This window comes from Mycteria americana (genome assembly GCF_035582795.1).
Source record: "Mycteria americana isolate JAX WOST 10 ecotype Jacksonville Zoo and Gardens chromosome W unlocalized genomic scaffold, USCA_MyAme_1.0 Scaffold_33, whole genome shotgun sequence".
NCBI classification, from domain to species: Eukaryota; Metazoa; Chordata; class Aves; order Ciconiiformes; family Ciconiidae; genus Mycteria; species Mycteria americana.
Window position 1 is genome coordinate 594,791 of NW_027445439.1, and position 16,336 is coordinate 611,126.

Sequence of the window (16,336 nt, forward strand, 5' to 3'; positions counted from 1 at the left end):
AATTTTTCACCTGTTTCTAAAAGAAATGCATATGCCATACAGATATTACAAGTCTATTAATAATTATATTGACTTCTGCTAATTGTAGCTATGCCAGGAGCTATAAGCACAGGTGTGACTTTTGGAAAAAGGGAGGTGTAAGGTTAAGAAGCAAAAGGGATAAACACAGTTCCCACTTTATAATGAAAAAAATATTCTTTAGATCTGTGAAGGTTAAATTTACCTAATGTTTTTAGAAGGAGTAATACTGTTGCTCTGTCCTAGCTGTCCTCAGATTGGAAGGTTCATAGTAGATTCAGGTTAGGGAGGGAGCATACAAGAAGTGGCCCTCTCCAGGTAACTTGACAGAAGTGGAGGGAGGTGCTATTTCTTTGGGCTAGTTGGTATTGGTGTTTTTTCTGTGGTGGCTCAGGTGAGTGGTTAATAGCAGTAGGAGGAGTGGAAGTGAGGGAGATGTGGATGAGGCACTGCCATTTTAAGAAGTGAGGTGCTGGCATGTTAAGTGCTGTTGTGGGGATTGCTCCAGGCTTGTCTTTAGAGAAGAGGTAATTCCAGGTGCCTGTCTATAAAATCATGAACATGTAAAGTACCTCGTATGTTGGATGGTTGTAGAATTAAAATTGTGTATTTCCTTATAATATCTAGTCTAATCATATACCACAAATTAGGTGTCTTCCCTAAAGCAGTTTTATGAAATAAAAAGAGTTTTATGAAGTGAACGTATGGAAGTCAAGATTGCTGATGCTTGATTTTTACAGTAATAAAAAGAACCCATTTCTTTTTCTGGCAACTTACAAACCATCAGATCTCTTGCAGACATTAGCTCTAATAGAGTTTGATTTCTTGTGCTGTATTTCAGGAGTGATTACAGAAAATTAAGGGGTTTGGATCACATAATTGTTCCTACAGGTCTTTTATTTATGAGAAGGTTCTTGTCACTTAGCACTGAGAAAATTTTCCAGGGTGTACATGCTTTTTTTTCAGGAGTTGCATACTTTCTGATCTCTATCCCTGTCTTCAGGAGTGTATTCTGAGAGAACAGTCAATTTTACAAGAAGAGAGATTAGAATAGACATTTTTTTGTTTGTTTGTCTTTGATAGTATGCTGTAATTCTCAGTAAGTGTCCCGTCACCCCACCTCCCAGCCAATATTTGGGATAGTCACATCATTATCAAGGGCCTTCTAGGGATACCAGTATAAATCTCAGCATGCAGCAGAGGCTAAAGATCCAGGGCACAGCTAGGACGTGCTATCTTTTTTTGTTGTTTTCTTGGCTCTCATCCTATCATAAAATTACAGGACAGTAGTTTTAGGGAGGATGCCTATGGCATTGCATTCTGTGCTTATAAATAATAAATCTCTCATTTCTCCAGCAGACCAACCTTCACTCCAGTCCTGTATCTTGATATCACATCATAAGAACTCTGTTTTTGTTAAGCTATCTTCCTTTTGGTATTAACACTACTCTTTATCTGGTCCCTTGACCCCTAAAATTTCAGCATTATTTTATTCCATTTTTACTTCATCTGATGGACAATAGATTAATTAAAATGTAAATGATACCAACAGCAACAAATTGGATGCTGGATGATTAAATGTTCAGAATGGAGTGCACAACCTCCTTTAATGTCTACTTTCAATAAAATGCACTGACTTTCTGTTTTTTAATTCTGGATGTGTGCAATATTTGCTATATGGCAGCCTCCCACCAGTAGAGCTCTGACTCTCTTTTGGCCTGTTTGAAGAAGTAGCTAAACTGTGGTAGGCTGCAGCACTTGAGGCTTTTGGTTTCAACATGTTTGTACATATCTAGTTAAAGGGAATACTTGCTAGCTTGATGCATCAGAATCTTTCCTGGAAAAAAATCTGACTCTACTTTTAAAGAAATATATTATTGAAACTTCTTTGACATGCATGCTGATATATCCCTCTTTCTGGGGAAAATTGATTTTTAAGCATCTAAATTCTAACACTGATGTATTGTGTAGTTTCTAGAATAAGGAAATTCCAATAATCTTGCCTTAAGTAACTGCATTGCACTTGATGTAAGTCTTCATTACTTTTGGTTCTGTCATTGAAAACCAATGGACTTATATTTTAAATTGGAATATGTTTTTAGCTCAACTTGGTTCTTTGGTTTTGATTGCATCACTGGATGAATTCCTAAAAAGAACAAAAAGAGAATTCCTGTAATTCTTATTGGAAAATTTTCTCTGCTGTTCATGTTACTCTCTCCAAAGTTTCCATATCAGTAGTACTTCACTTGATTCTTAGGCACTTTTAAAGGTGGCAAATTCAAATTATTTTGAGAACTACTGCTACTTTACAATGGGCTTCCAATGGATCGGAGACAGAACAGTCAATACTCTACAAACTTAATTTCTGTTTACTTTTACCACTATTATAGTAGGGTATTATAGAACCTGGTAGAAAATTCAGAATTTGAATTCTTAGAATACTTATTTGTTATAATCTCAAAATATACTGTGATAGTATTAAGTAATATGTTTGTATATACTAATATGGGAAGATCTCGGTCTAGCTCAGTAAGAAAGCGTGCACATACACACTTTGTGAACCTAATTGAAATGCACTAAGGGAAGCTAAAGCTTAAGGTACATCAGGATAGACTATATTCTTCTGTGGGTTTACTGTAAATGTGAAATATAGGAGATTCAAAAAAGTAACACCATAATTAATTTTAGCTCAAGTGTTTTAGAGCCTGACTCAATACCTGTTGTAATTTGGAGAGAATGGCATGTCACACATCAGCTGACTCTCACATAAACCTAACAGTCTTAGCTGGATGCTTGGTTTCCTTGGTGTCTTCTACTTATTTGAAAGGACTCTGTCTTCTATAACTTTTGCAAAATAGTTTGGTTTTTACTTCCATAGCTTTTGGCCATTGCTACCTTTCCTTCACATTTAGTAAAAGCTCTGCCTCATTACATGGCTAATAGCATGTGATTGTTTTGTTTATTTCTTGAAGGGGAAATTCAAATTGTAAATGCTCAGCAGTGGTAATTTGTGACCAAGGAATCATCTGGCAAGAAGGCCCAACTACAAGAAGGGGTTAAACTGGCTAGAAGCAGGAATGTCAGAGACAGAATGACTCCTTGCAAGGGAGTGAAGTTTCCCTGGGTGATGAGATAAGAAACAGCCTCAGCATTGTCTTGTAGCCATCCTGGAATGCCAGCGCTCAGGGGCCACCTTTGGGCAGCAGAGCTGGGCTGGGGGATGGACCCGGGCTGAGGTGCCCCATGCAACTGCTCACAGGATTGGTGCTGGTGTGAGTGTATATATGGCATCTGCTTGTGACGTATCTTTGCAGACTCCTTGTAGAACCACTTATGGTGGTAGGACTCTGCTCAATGCATTGTCCATCATTTTTTTCTTTTATATTTAATTCGCCTCGAGGAGTACCAGAAAAATTACCCAACAGTGTTCATTGTAGTAAGATCAACTGTGTTTCCTTTTAGAAGGGCACTGAAATTTTGAAAAAGCCTCCTTTTTTTTTCATTAGGAGAGGGGCTGTGCTCTTTTACAAGCCTTATTAGAAATTATATCTTTGGAATAAGACATATTTCTTAGTGTTAGTGAAATTGTTGCCTTGCTGTAAAATAACTCCTGAAGCACACAGAGTATGTTTAGAGAGGAGACATTGCTTTATTCTGCGCAGGGTGCAAGGTGGAATATTTCGGTAAGAGGATGTTCCCGTTATTGGTCTTTGAAAGGTTACAGCTTCGCATTCTTTTAGGACAAACATATGCTTGTTAGTAAAATATGCTCTTATCTAGCTTAGGCATTATCTATTACCTTGAAGATTCTACAATTCTCACAGTCTCGTATGCTAGTTTCTATTTCTAACTGTGATCCCTTCTTAGCTACTAATAACTCTTATACTATTTCTATTTTATTCTACAATATATACGCATATATACACGATTCAAGGTGACAAAATTAGAAAAGGATTGACAAAAGACCCTGTTTCAACTCCTTGTTCTTCAGATTCTTGTCATAACTTTACTGTTTTCCCTCTCATAAAGCAGCTCCTAGACAGAATTTCATATCTATTATAAGTATCTTAAAGTGCAACTCTTAGCAATGTGAGAAAGAGGTATCCCAGTTGTTACTTGCAGGTTGCATGTAAAACCACTTCAGCACTTTTAAAAGATTGTGAATTCAGAGCTCTGGGCTGAAGTAATGTAATTTACAGACCTACAGTGGACGTACGTTCCTTGGCCATATTCATCTGCCATCCTCCCCTATAGCAACACTGGCACTTGTTTGACCCTGCTGGGAGCTGGTTTAGCTTGCTGAAGTGGCAGAAAAGCATGTATTTATTTATCTTTCAGAAAGGTTAGCTTTGTGTTGCCTTTGTGAACTGAATTGGCTGGGAATGCTAGTGCCAGCCCAGTGGGGAAGAGGGAACAAGATTACATACTTTGACAGCTGGATGTTTCACTGGCTTTGCTATACTAAGAAACTGCGCCCTAAGTAAAGCTGAGACATCTTTCATTTTCTGGTCTGAACTCCCAGGATCCATGCATTAGCAGGCTGAAAACCATTGCTCTAGACCAGGGACCTAAAACGTTTGTGGGTTGGATTTTTTTGTTTTGGTTTGGTTTTTTTGCAAAGATTGAGTTTAGATTTGTAATAATGCTGCTTTTTTTTTCCTCCTTTGCTTGTGCACTAAAAAAAATGGGGAAAATGTCATTGATTGTTTTTGAGATCCTAGTTACATTTGAGCTTTCTGATCATCAATTTCTTGAGCAGAAATATGAATTCTCCTCTAACTTAACCTTTTTTAATGGCTGGATTTGAAGTATTTATCTGGATGTGTAGCAGATTGCTGGTTTAGAGAATGTAACGACTTTTTATGATACATTCTAGTGCTTTGATTTATAAGAACCTATTTTTTAGCCCTAGTTCAGTAAGAATTGCTCATGTTTACTTTTATCTGGGTATACTATGTCAGCCTATGTTAAAGCTATGACTTCTTCATGTATTTTAATCTATTGATGGTGTATTTAAAATTACTCCCGTACGTAGCAAAATGAGAAAAGCCTAGGAACCAGAGGAATGCATACATACCCTGAAGGGGAAGAAGTAGTGGTAGAAGTTACCACTCTTCCCATCAAAGGTTAATCATAAAAGTCACATAACAGAAATGTCCTTTCTCTAACGTAAGAGATCCTAGGATAAACCTTCTGTGGTCGACACTTGCAGCTCTGTTACACATCATAAGAACTTTCTGATCTACACTTAAGTAATGTGACTTTCTTGAAGGTAAAATTTCGACTCTTGATGTAAATGTGGAGTCTTTTGACTTGGGAAAAGGGCCACATTTATTTAGTTCTGTTGTCAAATAAGACAAGTTTTCCCAGTATTTTTTGTTCTGCTTTCAACAGTCGTACAGCGATTGATAAAATGTTTATTACTTTTTGTTGTATGTTAAGCTCTTTCAGAAAGTGGTTAAATATGCTTAACTCTGAAAGTGAATGCTAGGTGGTACCATTTCATAACTGCATTTATATGTGATGCTTCAACTGACTATGCAGGTGCTGAACAGGTGCAATTCAAGAAAGTAGGGAAGAGTTGATTAGCACTACTAAGCTATTACATGAGATAAGAAGTACAAGTAGCCTGCAATAAAAGAGTAAAACCAACTTCACTGAGAGTGAGATGATGTGCATAAACTGAAAGATGAAAGATGATGGGTCTTTTTCATTACATAAATGTTTCCCCTTTAGATTTGAACTTGTATGTATGCAGGAAGCTTTAAAAAAAAAAAAAAGAGAGAGACACGACATCAGAATCATCTGGTTAGAAATGAGCTGTTTTCACTTCTCATTTAGGATTTCAGATGAGCATTCTATTTTTAAATTCAAGAATTGCAGCTATAACTTTAGTAATTCACTTCTAATCCTGAAGCTCTAGGAAGCATTTATTGCATGCACATTGACAACAAAGTTCTTTTATTTGGAGAAGGAGATAAAGCTTCCCTTTGGAGATTATGTAGTAGTGAGGACACTGAAGAGTCATGTTGTTCTTTGTGGACCTGAGACTGTGTTTCTCCTAGGGGCCAGTGTGTAAACTCTGGGATTAAAGACCAGAAGTCACTTAAATAAATAGACAAAATAAGTTTTAAATCAATTATAGCAATACAGTTAAAAATCCAGCATTTGAAAATTACCGATAATGATATTTGGTTGATAACAGTTCAGTAGTACAGGAAAAGTTTTAAAACATTACACAAAAATTGAGCAGCTAAAGGGAATAATAGATTCTGATTCCATTCAAGTACTTTATTTTTAATCACACTTTTTAATGGTAGCTGTCATATAAGAAGGGAATTGAGGTAACCCACTAACAGCATACCTGCACTTTGGTCTCGTACTGCCATTTCTACTTCGGTAATGAATTGTAAACTACAGTCTAAAAGGCAGATGCTGGGAATGAATCCGTCCAGGATGAATCCATCCATCTAGCAATGAGAAGCTGAGTTCTGCTTAACTGAAGAGCTGTCCTCATTGTAGCACATTTTTATTTGCAGCAGGCCATAACAGCTATGTACCAGTAGACTTACAACTGTTTTATGGGTGAAGGATTTCCACATCTGTGCCTTTTTAAAAATTTTATTTTGTAGTTTGCATAAGCACATTTGACACAGATTAAATTGTGCCCATTGCCTCTTGTCCTGTCACTGGACACAACTGAAAAGAGCCTGGCTCCGTCTTCTTTGCACCCTCCCTTCAGGTATTTGCACACATTGATGAGATTCCCCCTGAGCTTTCTCTTCTCTAGGCTAAACAGTCCCAGCAATCTCAGCCTTCCCTCATAGGAGAGATGCTCCAGTCCCTTAATCATCTTATTGGCCCTGTGCTGGTCTCTCTCCATTATGTCCATGTCTCTCTTGTACTGGGGAGCCCAGAACTGGACACAGGACTCCAGGTGTGGCCTCACCAGTGCTGAGTAGAAGGGAAGGATCACCTCCCTCGACCAGCTGGCAACAAACCCAGGAATGTGAAAGCACAAAAATATCTGAAATTAGTAAGTAGGATCCAAGACTGAAAAGAAATCTTCAAGAAAAGCCAGAGGGCAAAGAGGATGAGGCAAAAGAAAAGAGGAGAAATACAGAGAAAAAAGACAAAGAGGAACATAAGACATACATTGGTGCTTGGGGTTGTGTCGTGGGAGAAGAGTCAGAGATCGCTCAGACAGATCTGATCTAGTAGTTAGTTTATTGGGTTTTAATCAGTAAATTTAGGTATGTAAAATATTTAATAAGTACAGATGGATTGGTGGTCAATGCTCTACTAATTACTACACTTAAAGTTAGTATGAGATACAAAGATTGTCGCTTAAGCTTACTATACGTATCTTAAATGTTACATGCATGCAAAAAATGTCACTTACCAACCCATCAATGTCTGGTGTTAGGTAAGGGATCTCTCAGCCTCGAGGGGTAACCTTGAGAGGCGTCCCTACTCAAGGGGAGATCGCTGCCACGCAGCCAGCGGCTATGGAGGGAGAGCTCAATGGACCCTCATGGCTGCAGATATTTATAGCATAAAGCAGTTGATTTGTAGTCAGATTTTCTGCTGTGTTCATGCAGTTTTGGCCGCTTATCATCCCCGTCTCCAGCCAAACCGCGGGGTTTTTTGGGTTTGGTGCTGGGTTCTTGCTGATAGCCTCACACAATAGGATTAACTTCGGTTCGGCCTACTTGCTGAACATCTGCCTGGACCAAAGTTCAGTTAGTTCAAACAGGAGGAGTGCATCCGTCGCAGGTTGTTCCTCCCCAGGTGCATGACTTGGCACTTACCCTTGTAGAACTGCATGAGGTTCCTGTCAGCCCATTTCTCCAGACTGTTGAGGTCCCTCTGGATGGCAGCACGACCCTCTGGCATATCGGCCACTCCTCCCAGTTTTGTGTCATCAGCAAACTTGCTGAGGGTACACTCTGCCCCATCATTCAGATCATTAATGAAGATGTTGAACAGGATTGGACCCAGTATTGACCCCTGGGGTATACCACTAGTTACTGGCCTCCAACTAGACTTCCATGGTTTCCAGAATTAGCTACTCCATCAGGGATCAAGGTAAGGCTGACTGACCTGTAGTTCCCTGGGTCCTCCTTCTTGCCCTTTTTGAAGATAGGAGGGACATTTGCTTTCCTCCAGTCTTTGGGCACTTCTTCCAGTCACCATGATTGATCAAAGATTATCAAGAGTGGCCTTGTGATGACATCAGCCAGCTCCCTCAGCACTCGTGGGTGCATCCCGTCAGGGCCCATGGACTTATGTCCTGGTTTCGGCTGGGATAGAGTTAAATTTCTTCCTAGTAGCTGGTATAGTACTGTGTTTTGGATTTTAGTATGAGAATAATATTGATAACATGCTGATGTTTTGGCTGTTGCTAAGTGGTGTTTACACTAGTCAAGGACTTTTCAGCTTCCCCTGCTCTGCCAAGTGCACAAGAAGCTGTGAGGGGGCACAGCCAGGATAGTTGATCCAAACTGACCAAAGGGTTATTCCATACCATATGATGTCATGCTCAGTTTATAAACTGGGGGGAGTTGGCCAGGGGGGTAGCAATCACTGCTCGGAGACTGGCTGGGCGTCAGTCAGTGGGTGGTGAGCGGTTGTATCACTTGGGGTTTTTTTGTTTGTCCCTGGGTTTTGTTCCTCTCTCTCTCTTGCTGTTTTTGCTCTCCTGGTTTTGCTCTCCTCTCTCTCTTTTGCTCTTCCGATTCTCTCCCCCATCCCACTGTGGGGGGAGGGTGAGCAAGCGGCTGTGTGGTACTTAATTGCCAACTGGGGCTAAACCACAACTTATTATGTCCAGTTTGCTTAAGTATTCCCTGACCTGAGCCTCTTCCACCAAGGGTACGTCTTCCTTGCTCCAGCCTTTTCCCCTGGTCTCTGGGACCTGGGATTCCTGAAGTCTTGCTAGTAAAGACTGAGGCAAAGAAGGCATTCAGTGCCTCAGCCTTTTCCATGTCCTGTGTCACCAGGTGCCCCACCTCATTCAGCAGTGGGCCCACATTTTCCCTAGTCTTCCTTTTGTCTCCTATGAATTTATTAGAAGCCCTTCTTGTTGCCCTTGACATCATTTGCCAGATTTAACTCCAGGTGGGCTTTGGCTTTCCTAACCTCATCCCTGGATGCTTGGACAATGTTTCTGTATTCCTCCCAGGTTACCCGTCCTTGCTTCGACCCTCTGTATGCTTCCTTTTTGTGTTTGAGTTTGGCTAGGAGCTCCTGTTCATCCACACAGGCCTCCTGGCATTTTTGCCTGAGTTCCTGCTCATTGTGGATGGATCCCTCTTGAGCTTGAAAGAGGTGATCCTTGAATACTAAGTGGCTTTCTTGGGCCCCTCTTCCCTCCAAGGCCTTATCCCATGGGACTCTTCCAAGCAGATCCCTGAAGAGGCCCAAGCATGCTCTCCTGAAGTCCAGGCTTGTGAGCTTGCTCCTTTCTCCCTCCCCTCAGGATCCTGAACTCCACCATCTCATGGTCTGATGGAGTCAGCCATAAAGGTGACCTGGTTATAATAGGAAAAATACTGAAAAGAAGAAGATGTCTGCTGAAATAGTGACAGAGAAAATGTCTGCCAGCCTGGGAACTGCTAGCCTGAGAACTGGGCCTGGGAACCAGGAGCATCTTTGAGAAGGGCAGCTGGCATCCTTGAAGTGCAGCTGGGTACCTAAAAACTGGAGACATCCAGAGATATCCTCAATAACTGCAAAAAACCAAGAAACTGCAACAACTTACTGCCTTGAAAGGTGAAAAATAGTCTGAAAAAGGTGGAAAACATCCTGCGAAAGTAGGAATCGGCAACTGCTATTGGCTGTTCTATCTGGAAGAACAGAATAACAGTCTGGAAAAGTAAAAATTAGTCTGAGAATAGAAAACATCATAATCTATTGGCTATTCCAAGAGAAAAATAGAAGTTAGCAACACCTATTGGCTGCTCCAAGTGGTGGTGTCCTACATCCCCTTATGTCTCTGTAATAAAAAAATGACTTGCTTTCTACCTAAAATGGAGACTCTCTCAGAGACTCCATGATGCGGATCATCTTTGAAGTGAGACTTTGCCTGTCGTCTATTGGCCCCACTTGTGGAAGCGGTTTGATGAGCATTATACCGGTAACACTTCGAATGAGATATATATAGATGTAGATACAGATATAGATATAGATATAGATATATAGGCAAGCATATAAGTAATTAATCATAAGTATACTTGCTGCTTTACTAGTGGTAATTTTTGTAGTAACTTGTAATATTGAAATATATATACTTCCTGCCTTAGTAGTGGTAATTTTTAATAGTAATTTGCTTTGGTAGTAGTCATTTGTAGTAATTTCTATTAAAGACATTATGAAACAAAACCTCTGTGTCCTTGTGTATTACAGAATCCTATAAACCCACCGTTGTTATTCTTACTCACTCGCGGGCTGGGTAACTTTATTGGTTGTGACATGGTCACTGCAGCCAAGGCTGCCCTCAACCTTCACATCCCCAAGGAGCCCCTCCTTGTTGGTGAATATGATGACCAGCAGAGCACCTCTCCTCATTGGCTCCTCTATCACTTGGGTCAGGAAGTTGTTGTCGATGCCCTCCAGGAACCTCCTGGATTTCTTATGTCCTGCTGTGTTGTTCCTCCAGCAGATATCGGGGTGTTTGAAGTCCCCCATGAGGACCAGGGCCTGTGAATGTGAGGCTGCTCCTATCTGTTTGCAGAGAGCCTCATCTGCTTGTTCTTCCTGGTCAGGTGGCCTATAGCAGACACCCACTACAATGCCACCTGTATTGGTCTGCTCTTTAATCCTTACCCATAAGCTCTCAGGTGTCTCTTCATCCATCCCCAGGCAGAGCTCCATGCGCTCCAACTGCTCTCTTACATAAAGGGCAACTCCCCCTCCTCATCTTCCCATCCTGTCCTTCCTAAAGAACCTGTATCCCTCCATTGCAGCACTCCAGTCATGGGAGCCATCCCACCACGTCTCCATGATCCCAACAAGATCCCTGCAGCTGCACACAGATCTCTAAATCCTCATGTTTATTCCCCATACTGCGTGCATTAGTGTACAGGCACTTCAGAGAGGGACCCCAGCATGTTGAGTTCCTAGAAAGGGTTTTGGGGATTTCTCCATAATGGTGCCTTGTAGGCACTTCCTTGCTTACATGCAAATGCTGGAGGTGACCCTGCTTTAGCCCTGTTTTGTTGATTTTGTGATCCCTTCCTGTCACATCACCCCAGGCCCTTTGCTTGTCGACCCTGTCTGTCACTCCCTCACAGGGCTGTTGGTTACTCTCTCCCTCCCCCATCATTCTTAGTTTAAAGCCCTCCTTATGAGGTCAGCCCTCCTGTTGGCGAAAATAGCTTTGTTGTGCTTAGTGAGGTGGATCCTCTCTCCCAAGCAGACATTGATCTGCAAACAGGGTCCCATGGTCATAGAACCCAAAACCCTGTTGCCAACACCAGCTCCGCAGCCAACTATTTACCTGTATTATCAGTGCCCTTCTCCTCACACCCTTTCCCCTCACCAACAGGATAGAGGAGAACGCCACCTGGGCCCCCATGCCCCTGACTATCGCTCCCAGAGCTCTGTAGTCACTTTTGATACTGTCCAGGTTGCCCCTGGCTGTATAATTTGTGCCCAAAGATGAAGATGAAGAACAGCAGGGGGTAGTAGTCAGAGGGTCAGACGAGCTTCAGCAGTCCCTCCACAACATCCCGGATCCGGGTCCCTGGCAGGCAGCAAACCTCTCTAGATGACAGGTTGGGTTGACAGATGGGTGCCTCTGTCCCCCTCAGCAGGGATGACTCGCTGCTTCTTCCTGGTGGTCTCGCATGGTTTGGGGTCAGGTGGCCCAGATCCTTTGCTTGAAGGCACATCTGGCTCCTCTTCAATTTTGCAGCCTAGGGCTTGGAGGGCTGCATCTGCCATCTGAAGCTCTACCTGCATTGAAGCCTCTACCCTAGCAGGGATAGCTGCTCCAACACGTGCTGGGGAAAACTGCCCTGTGGCAAGTCACCACCATACCTGAGACTGTTTACGCTGGTACGAATTCAGCTGAGGTCCCCTTCTTTGAGCCTTTTTTGCTTTGTTGGTATGACTATAAGATAGCAGTTTTTAATGCATGACGAACTGACTTCATTACACTTGTCATTAAAAAAACCCTTTTGGTTGAAAGGTGGATGGTGGAGGAAGTGGAGAATTGCAGGTGTTTTCTTCTGTTAAATGATAGTTCACTCCATGGAAGTTGGATTCAAATACTTGTCTGATAGAAAAATTGCACACTGTAATTACATAGAAGCTTGTATCAGTCAACATACTTCAAATTTAGATGTTGCATATATGCAGAATGTATTTAAAGTTAGAAGTTAATGTGTTGATAAATTACATTACAATTGATGTACCACATTGCTTAGTGATCTTTTTTTTAGGGCTTTCAACATTATAACTATTTTTCTTCACTTAGTCTGGTGCAAATTTCCCTAATTTCCATGAGGATTTTTAGATTTGAGGCTGAAGTTGCAGGGAGAGGGAGAGAATTTAAGAACACCCTGGTGCTGATGAATTAGAGCACTCATTAGGTTTTTACCTTTGGATGTTGAGGAGTGAAGCAGTTGAGTTTTTGCAGTGCAGAAGCAGATTTGAGCCCTGGAAACCTGTACTTAGCTCTAGACAGTATGCAGTACACACTTCTCTGTACTACATGCTCAGATACCATGACACATTTAAAACAAGTCACATCTGAATCACTGAAAGAAATGTTTGATTGGTAAAATGGTTTTGTACCTGAATTCTAGATGGGAGAGGAATAGCTCCATTAAAAATTTGTCTTTCATATTGTTTTAAGTATTTCATTCTGACTGTATCGAGTTAAATCAGTACTAGCTTAAAACTGTAAATCGTTTGTCCTTGTACATGTTGCAAAGTATTTTAAAACAATTCTATTTAGGAACAGATAGTATTACCAGGCAGGAATCTAGAGAGGAGAAAAAAAACCTGTTAACTCTGAGCACTTTTCCAGGGGAGTAATTTTTAAAAGATTTTTGAGAGCATGGAAGACAATTGTATGCTGGTATGAACAACATATTTCCACCAAATAAAAAATGGGTTGCTTTGTCATTACACCAGGACCCAGTTTGCTTGTGGTTTTCTTTGGGTTTTTTTAATTTTAATTTTTTTTCCTTTTCATAATGATAACAAGCTGAGGTTGGGAATATACTGAAAGGACACATACAAATGCTAGTAATACTGCAAATGGTGGTGAACCAACAGGTTTTGATCTTGACTGGAGAATTATGGCTTATAATGAATGTTTCAGCAAAGCAAATTAGTTGACTCTATTTTTCTTCCTTTTCCAGGCTCAAATTTGAATCGCTGTGGATTCAGAGGCTCTTCATATTTAGGGATGCCATTCAATCCATCCAAGGTTAGTTAAGTGTGGGGGGAAAAGATTTTCAATTAGGCAGTAAATGATCGTGTGTCTTTTTTATAATATTAACTACAGAATTGTGGAAAATCTGGGAAACAGGTTTTTTTTTGCACTGTTAGTATACTGAAACAATTGCAGAGATTTTAAAATCGTGCAGTACTCTTAAAATAGTACTGCTTGTGTTTCCAGGGGCAGTGACATACAAATTGTGGCTTGTCTCAGTGCACTTCTCTGATCTATAACTGGGGAGGGGAAACTTCTCCAGGTCAACAACTGTCTGTGGACCTGGAAGTGAAGGGCAGAACAGCTCTGTATCAGGTGGTACAGCACATGCTGTTCTTCAGTGTTCCTCTTCCTTTGATCAAAAATGGGGTGTTTGATTGTACCTGGTATCCATTCAAACATAGGCAAGGCTCTGCTCATCCCAGTCTGTGGTGGAAGACCATAAGAGAGGATGCTTTTAAGCCCATGGAACTGAGGTTCAAGAGAATTAAGTCTGTATAGGAAAAGAAATTGTCCTTAATACAGGGGAGAAAGGAGGTGAACAGAGGCTGCTAAAGATGATACAGAAGGCTTGATAGGGTTGGAAGATGGAAATAGGGGCCAGTGTGCAGGAAGGATTGTGAAAAAGATACAGAAGCTGTGTACAGTATACAGAAAAAGATACAGTGCTGTGTTTGAGAATGAAAAGGCAGATCTCCTCACTAAAGAGTGGATAAAACATCTGAAAGAGCCCTAAATTATGACCAAGTATTTGATTTTTCTAGAGGACAGATAACAAGAAAATTTTAGATATCAGTTTATGAATACTGGGATACGAAATTGAAAGTGAGGATGGACATCTGATATGGTTATGACTATAGATGAGTGTAGAAATGCTTGAACTAGCTTGATTATGAAGGTAGTACAGCATCTTGTTTTGACCTCATTTTTATTTACTCTAACAGCACAGCTTTACATTTCTGAGTAGCTTGTGGGAATGTTAATCTGCACTAGAGTAATAAGCACTTAATGCCTCTTCTTGTCAGCCAAGTATTCATAGTAGTAATATTTAGAAGTTATGCTTTATAACAAGGGAAAAAATAATTATAAAGACAATTTTGTATGTCTCTACATCAGGCGCTACAGCAGTGTGTGACAGACAAGGTAATCTCTCTTGGTTTGCTTTGGTATTTATCCCCTTTTACACTAGAGATGGTGTCTGCAGTGAGCTTCAATTGTAGTAGTAAGATGAATTCATAATCTGTTTTAGTTGGAATTCACCTCAGTGGCAATCCTACCTCCAACTGAGCTTGAAGGAAAGAAGGAAAACTTCTGCTTAAAACAAAACCTAAAACAATTTGGGATCTCTACTGGTGACTTATTGGGATACTTTATTAAAAAATAAAGCTTAAAGGCAAAATAGCAGACCATAATTTCAGTATGGTTGTAGTTTAAAAAAAAAAAAAAGTTTTAATCCGCAGGAAGCTGGTTGTCTTCCTTTTGATGTCACCTAAAGAAGTTGAGGTTGTAAGGCTATTATTGTGGTATAACTGTTATAAAATTAATAAAGACATACTTTTTCAAACCAAGATAATAAAAATGTATCAGTCATGTTTTCCCAAGGGTCTGGGTCAATGCCGTGCCATGTAGTACATTAAAAGGAGTACATACTTTTGGGAAACATTTTCAAATCTTCCCCAGTGCATAAAGCTTGAAGAATGAGTTTTGCATATAGTTCTGAGATATTGTAAAGCCCTTTGAAGATGAAAAGTTCAAAAGGACTGCAAAGCGTCGTTGTAGCTTGCCAGCACTTTCTGGTGTTTTAATTTAATACTCAATTTGCAATAGTACATGCTTCAGGCATAAATATTCTCTTTTCAGGAAATGCGTTGCAGCCCATCAGTGTCTCATAACCTGTTAGTCAATCTGTAGAAGGAACAAAGTGTAGAATCGTGTAACCTGTGGAAATTAATTACAAGGTTGTTATATCTGGAAAACTGTTTGCAGAGGGATGTGCTTTTTATTCAAGCATCATAATACTTTTTATTGCATCTGCATTAAAGGGATCAGATCTGCTTTGATTTATTGGCATACAAAGGTTTAAAGTATTTCCAGAGTTGTTTCCCTAAAATGTTCTGAAATGACTCAAAGAGAGAAATACTTGGAAATCCACTGTGATAACTTTGAATTATGTTTAGTAGACTTGTTGTTTTTCTTTATTTGTCATTAAAAAATGGTCAATTAAATATGTGTCTTTCAAAATAAAATAAAGCTGTAAACTTTTTGGATTTGTGTTGGCAGTTATTTATTTCATGCTGCTACGGTGATTTCATTTTTGGACTCTGAGAAGGTGCAATACTGGAGCTAGCCAAATATCTGTTATCACTAGAGATGTTGCCTCACAAATGGAGTTCGTTACCCGGTGTGCAACACCCAATATCACACACAGAGCCGAGATATCAGTTTATTCCAAGTTTTGCGCAAGACTGGGTGCTAGGTGGTAGCTCCACAAAGCTAGCGCACCGATCGTTTGAACAGGTACAATATTTATACAGTTTAGTTATATATATGCATAAGCGATTACAGCTTACTCTTAAAGCTACAGTACTACTTTAATGTTCTACGCATGCTCAGAGGTGAGGGGTCTCTACTTGGGCTGGGGTCTCCGGCTCAAGGGGTGTGATTTTTAGTATTATAATGAGGATAGTTCGCGTAAGGGTGCTTCTTATCACACTTCTACTAATGAGGTCAGATTGTTGTAATAATATCTTACTCGGCTCACATACTTCTTCAGGATGTGTTTCACTCCCAAGGACAATAATTCTTGATTAGACGTTCCACGTTCCAGTATGAATCCCCCTTATCAGCTTTACGTATGCCTCGGCCTTCCAC

At 40.4% G+C, this 16,336-nt stretch overlaps 1 protein-coding gene across 1 annotated transcript in view; it reads left to right on the forward strand.

The window, feature by feature from the left end:
• The window catches only part of LOC142403069 (geranylgeranyl transferase type-1 subunit beta-like), a 96,816-nt gene that overhangs the window by 31,918 nt on the left and 48,562 nt on the right, over positions 1-16,336 (forward strand). Inside the window, 1 exon segment of the mRNA XM_075489211.1 lies at positions 13,392-13,459. Within this exon segment, the coding sequence (XP_075345326.1) occupies positions 13,392-13,459 (68 nt within the window).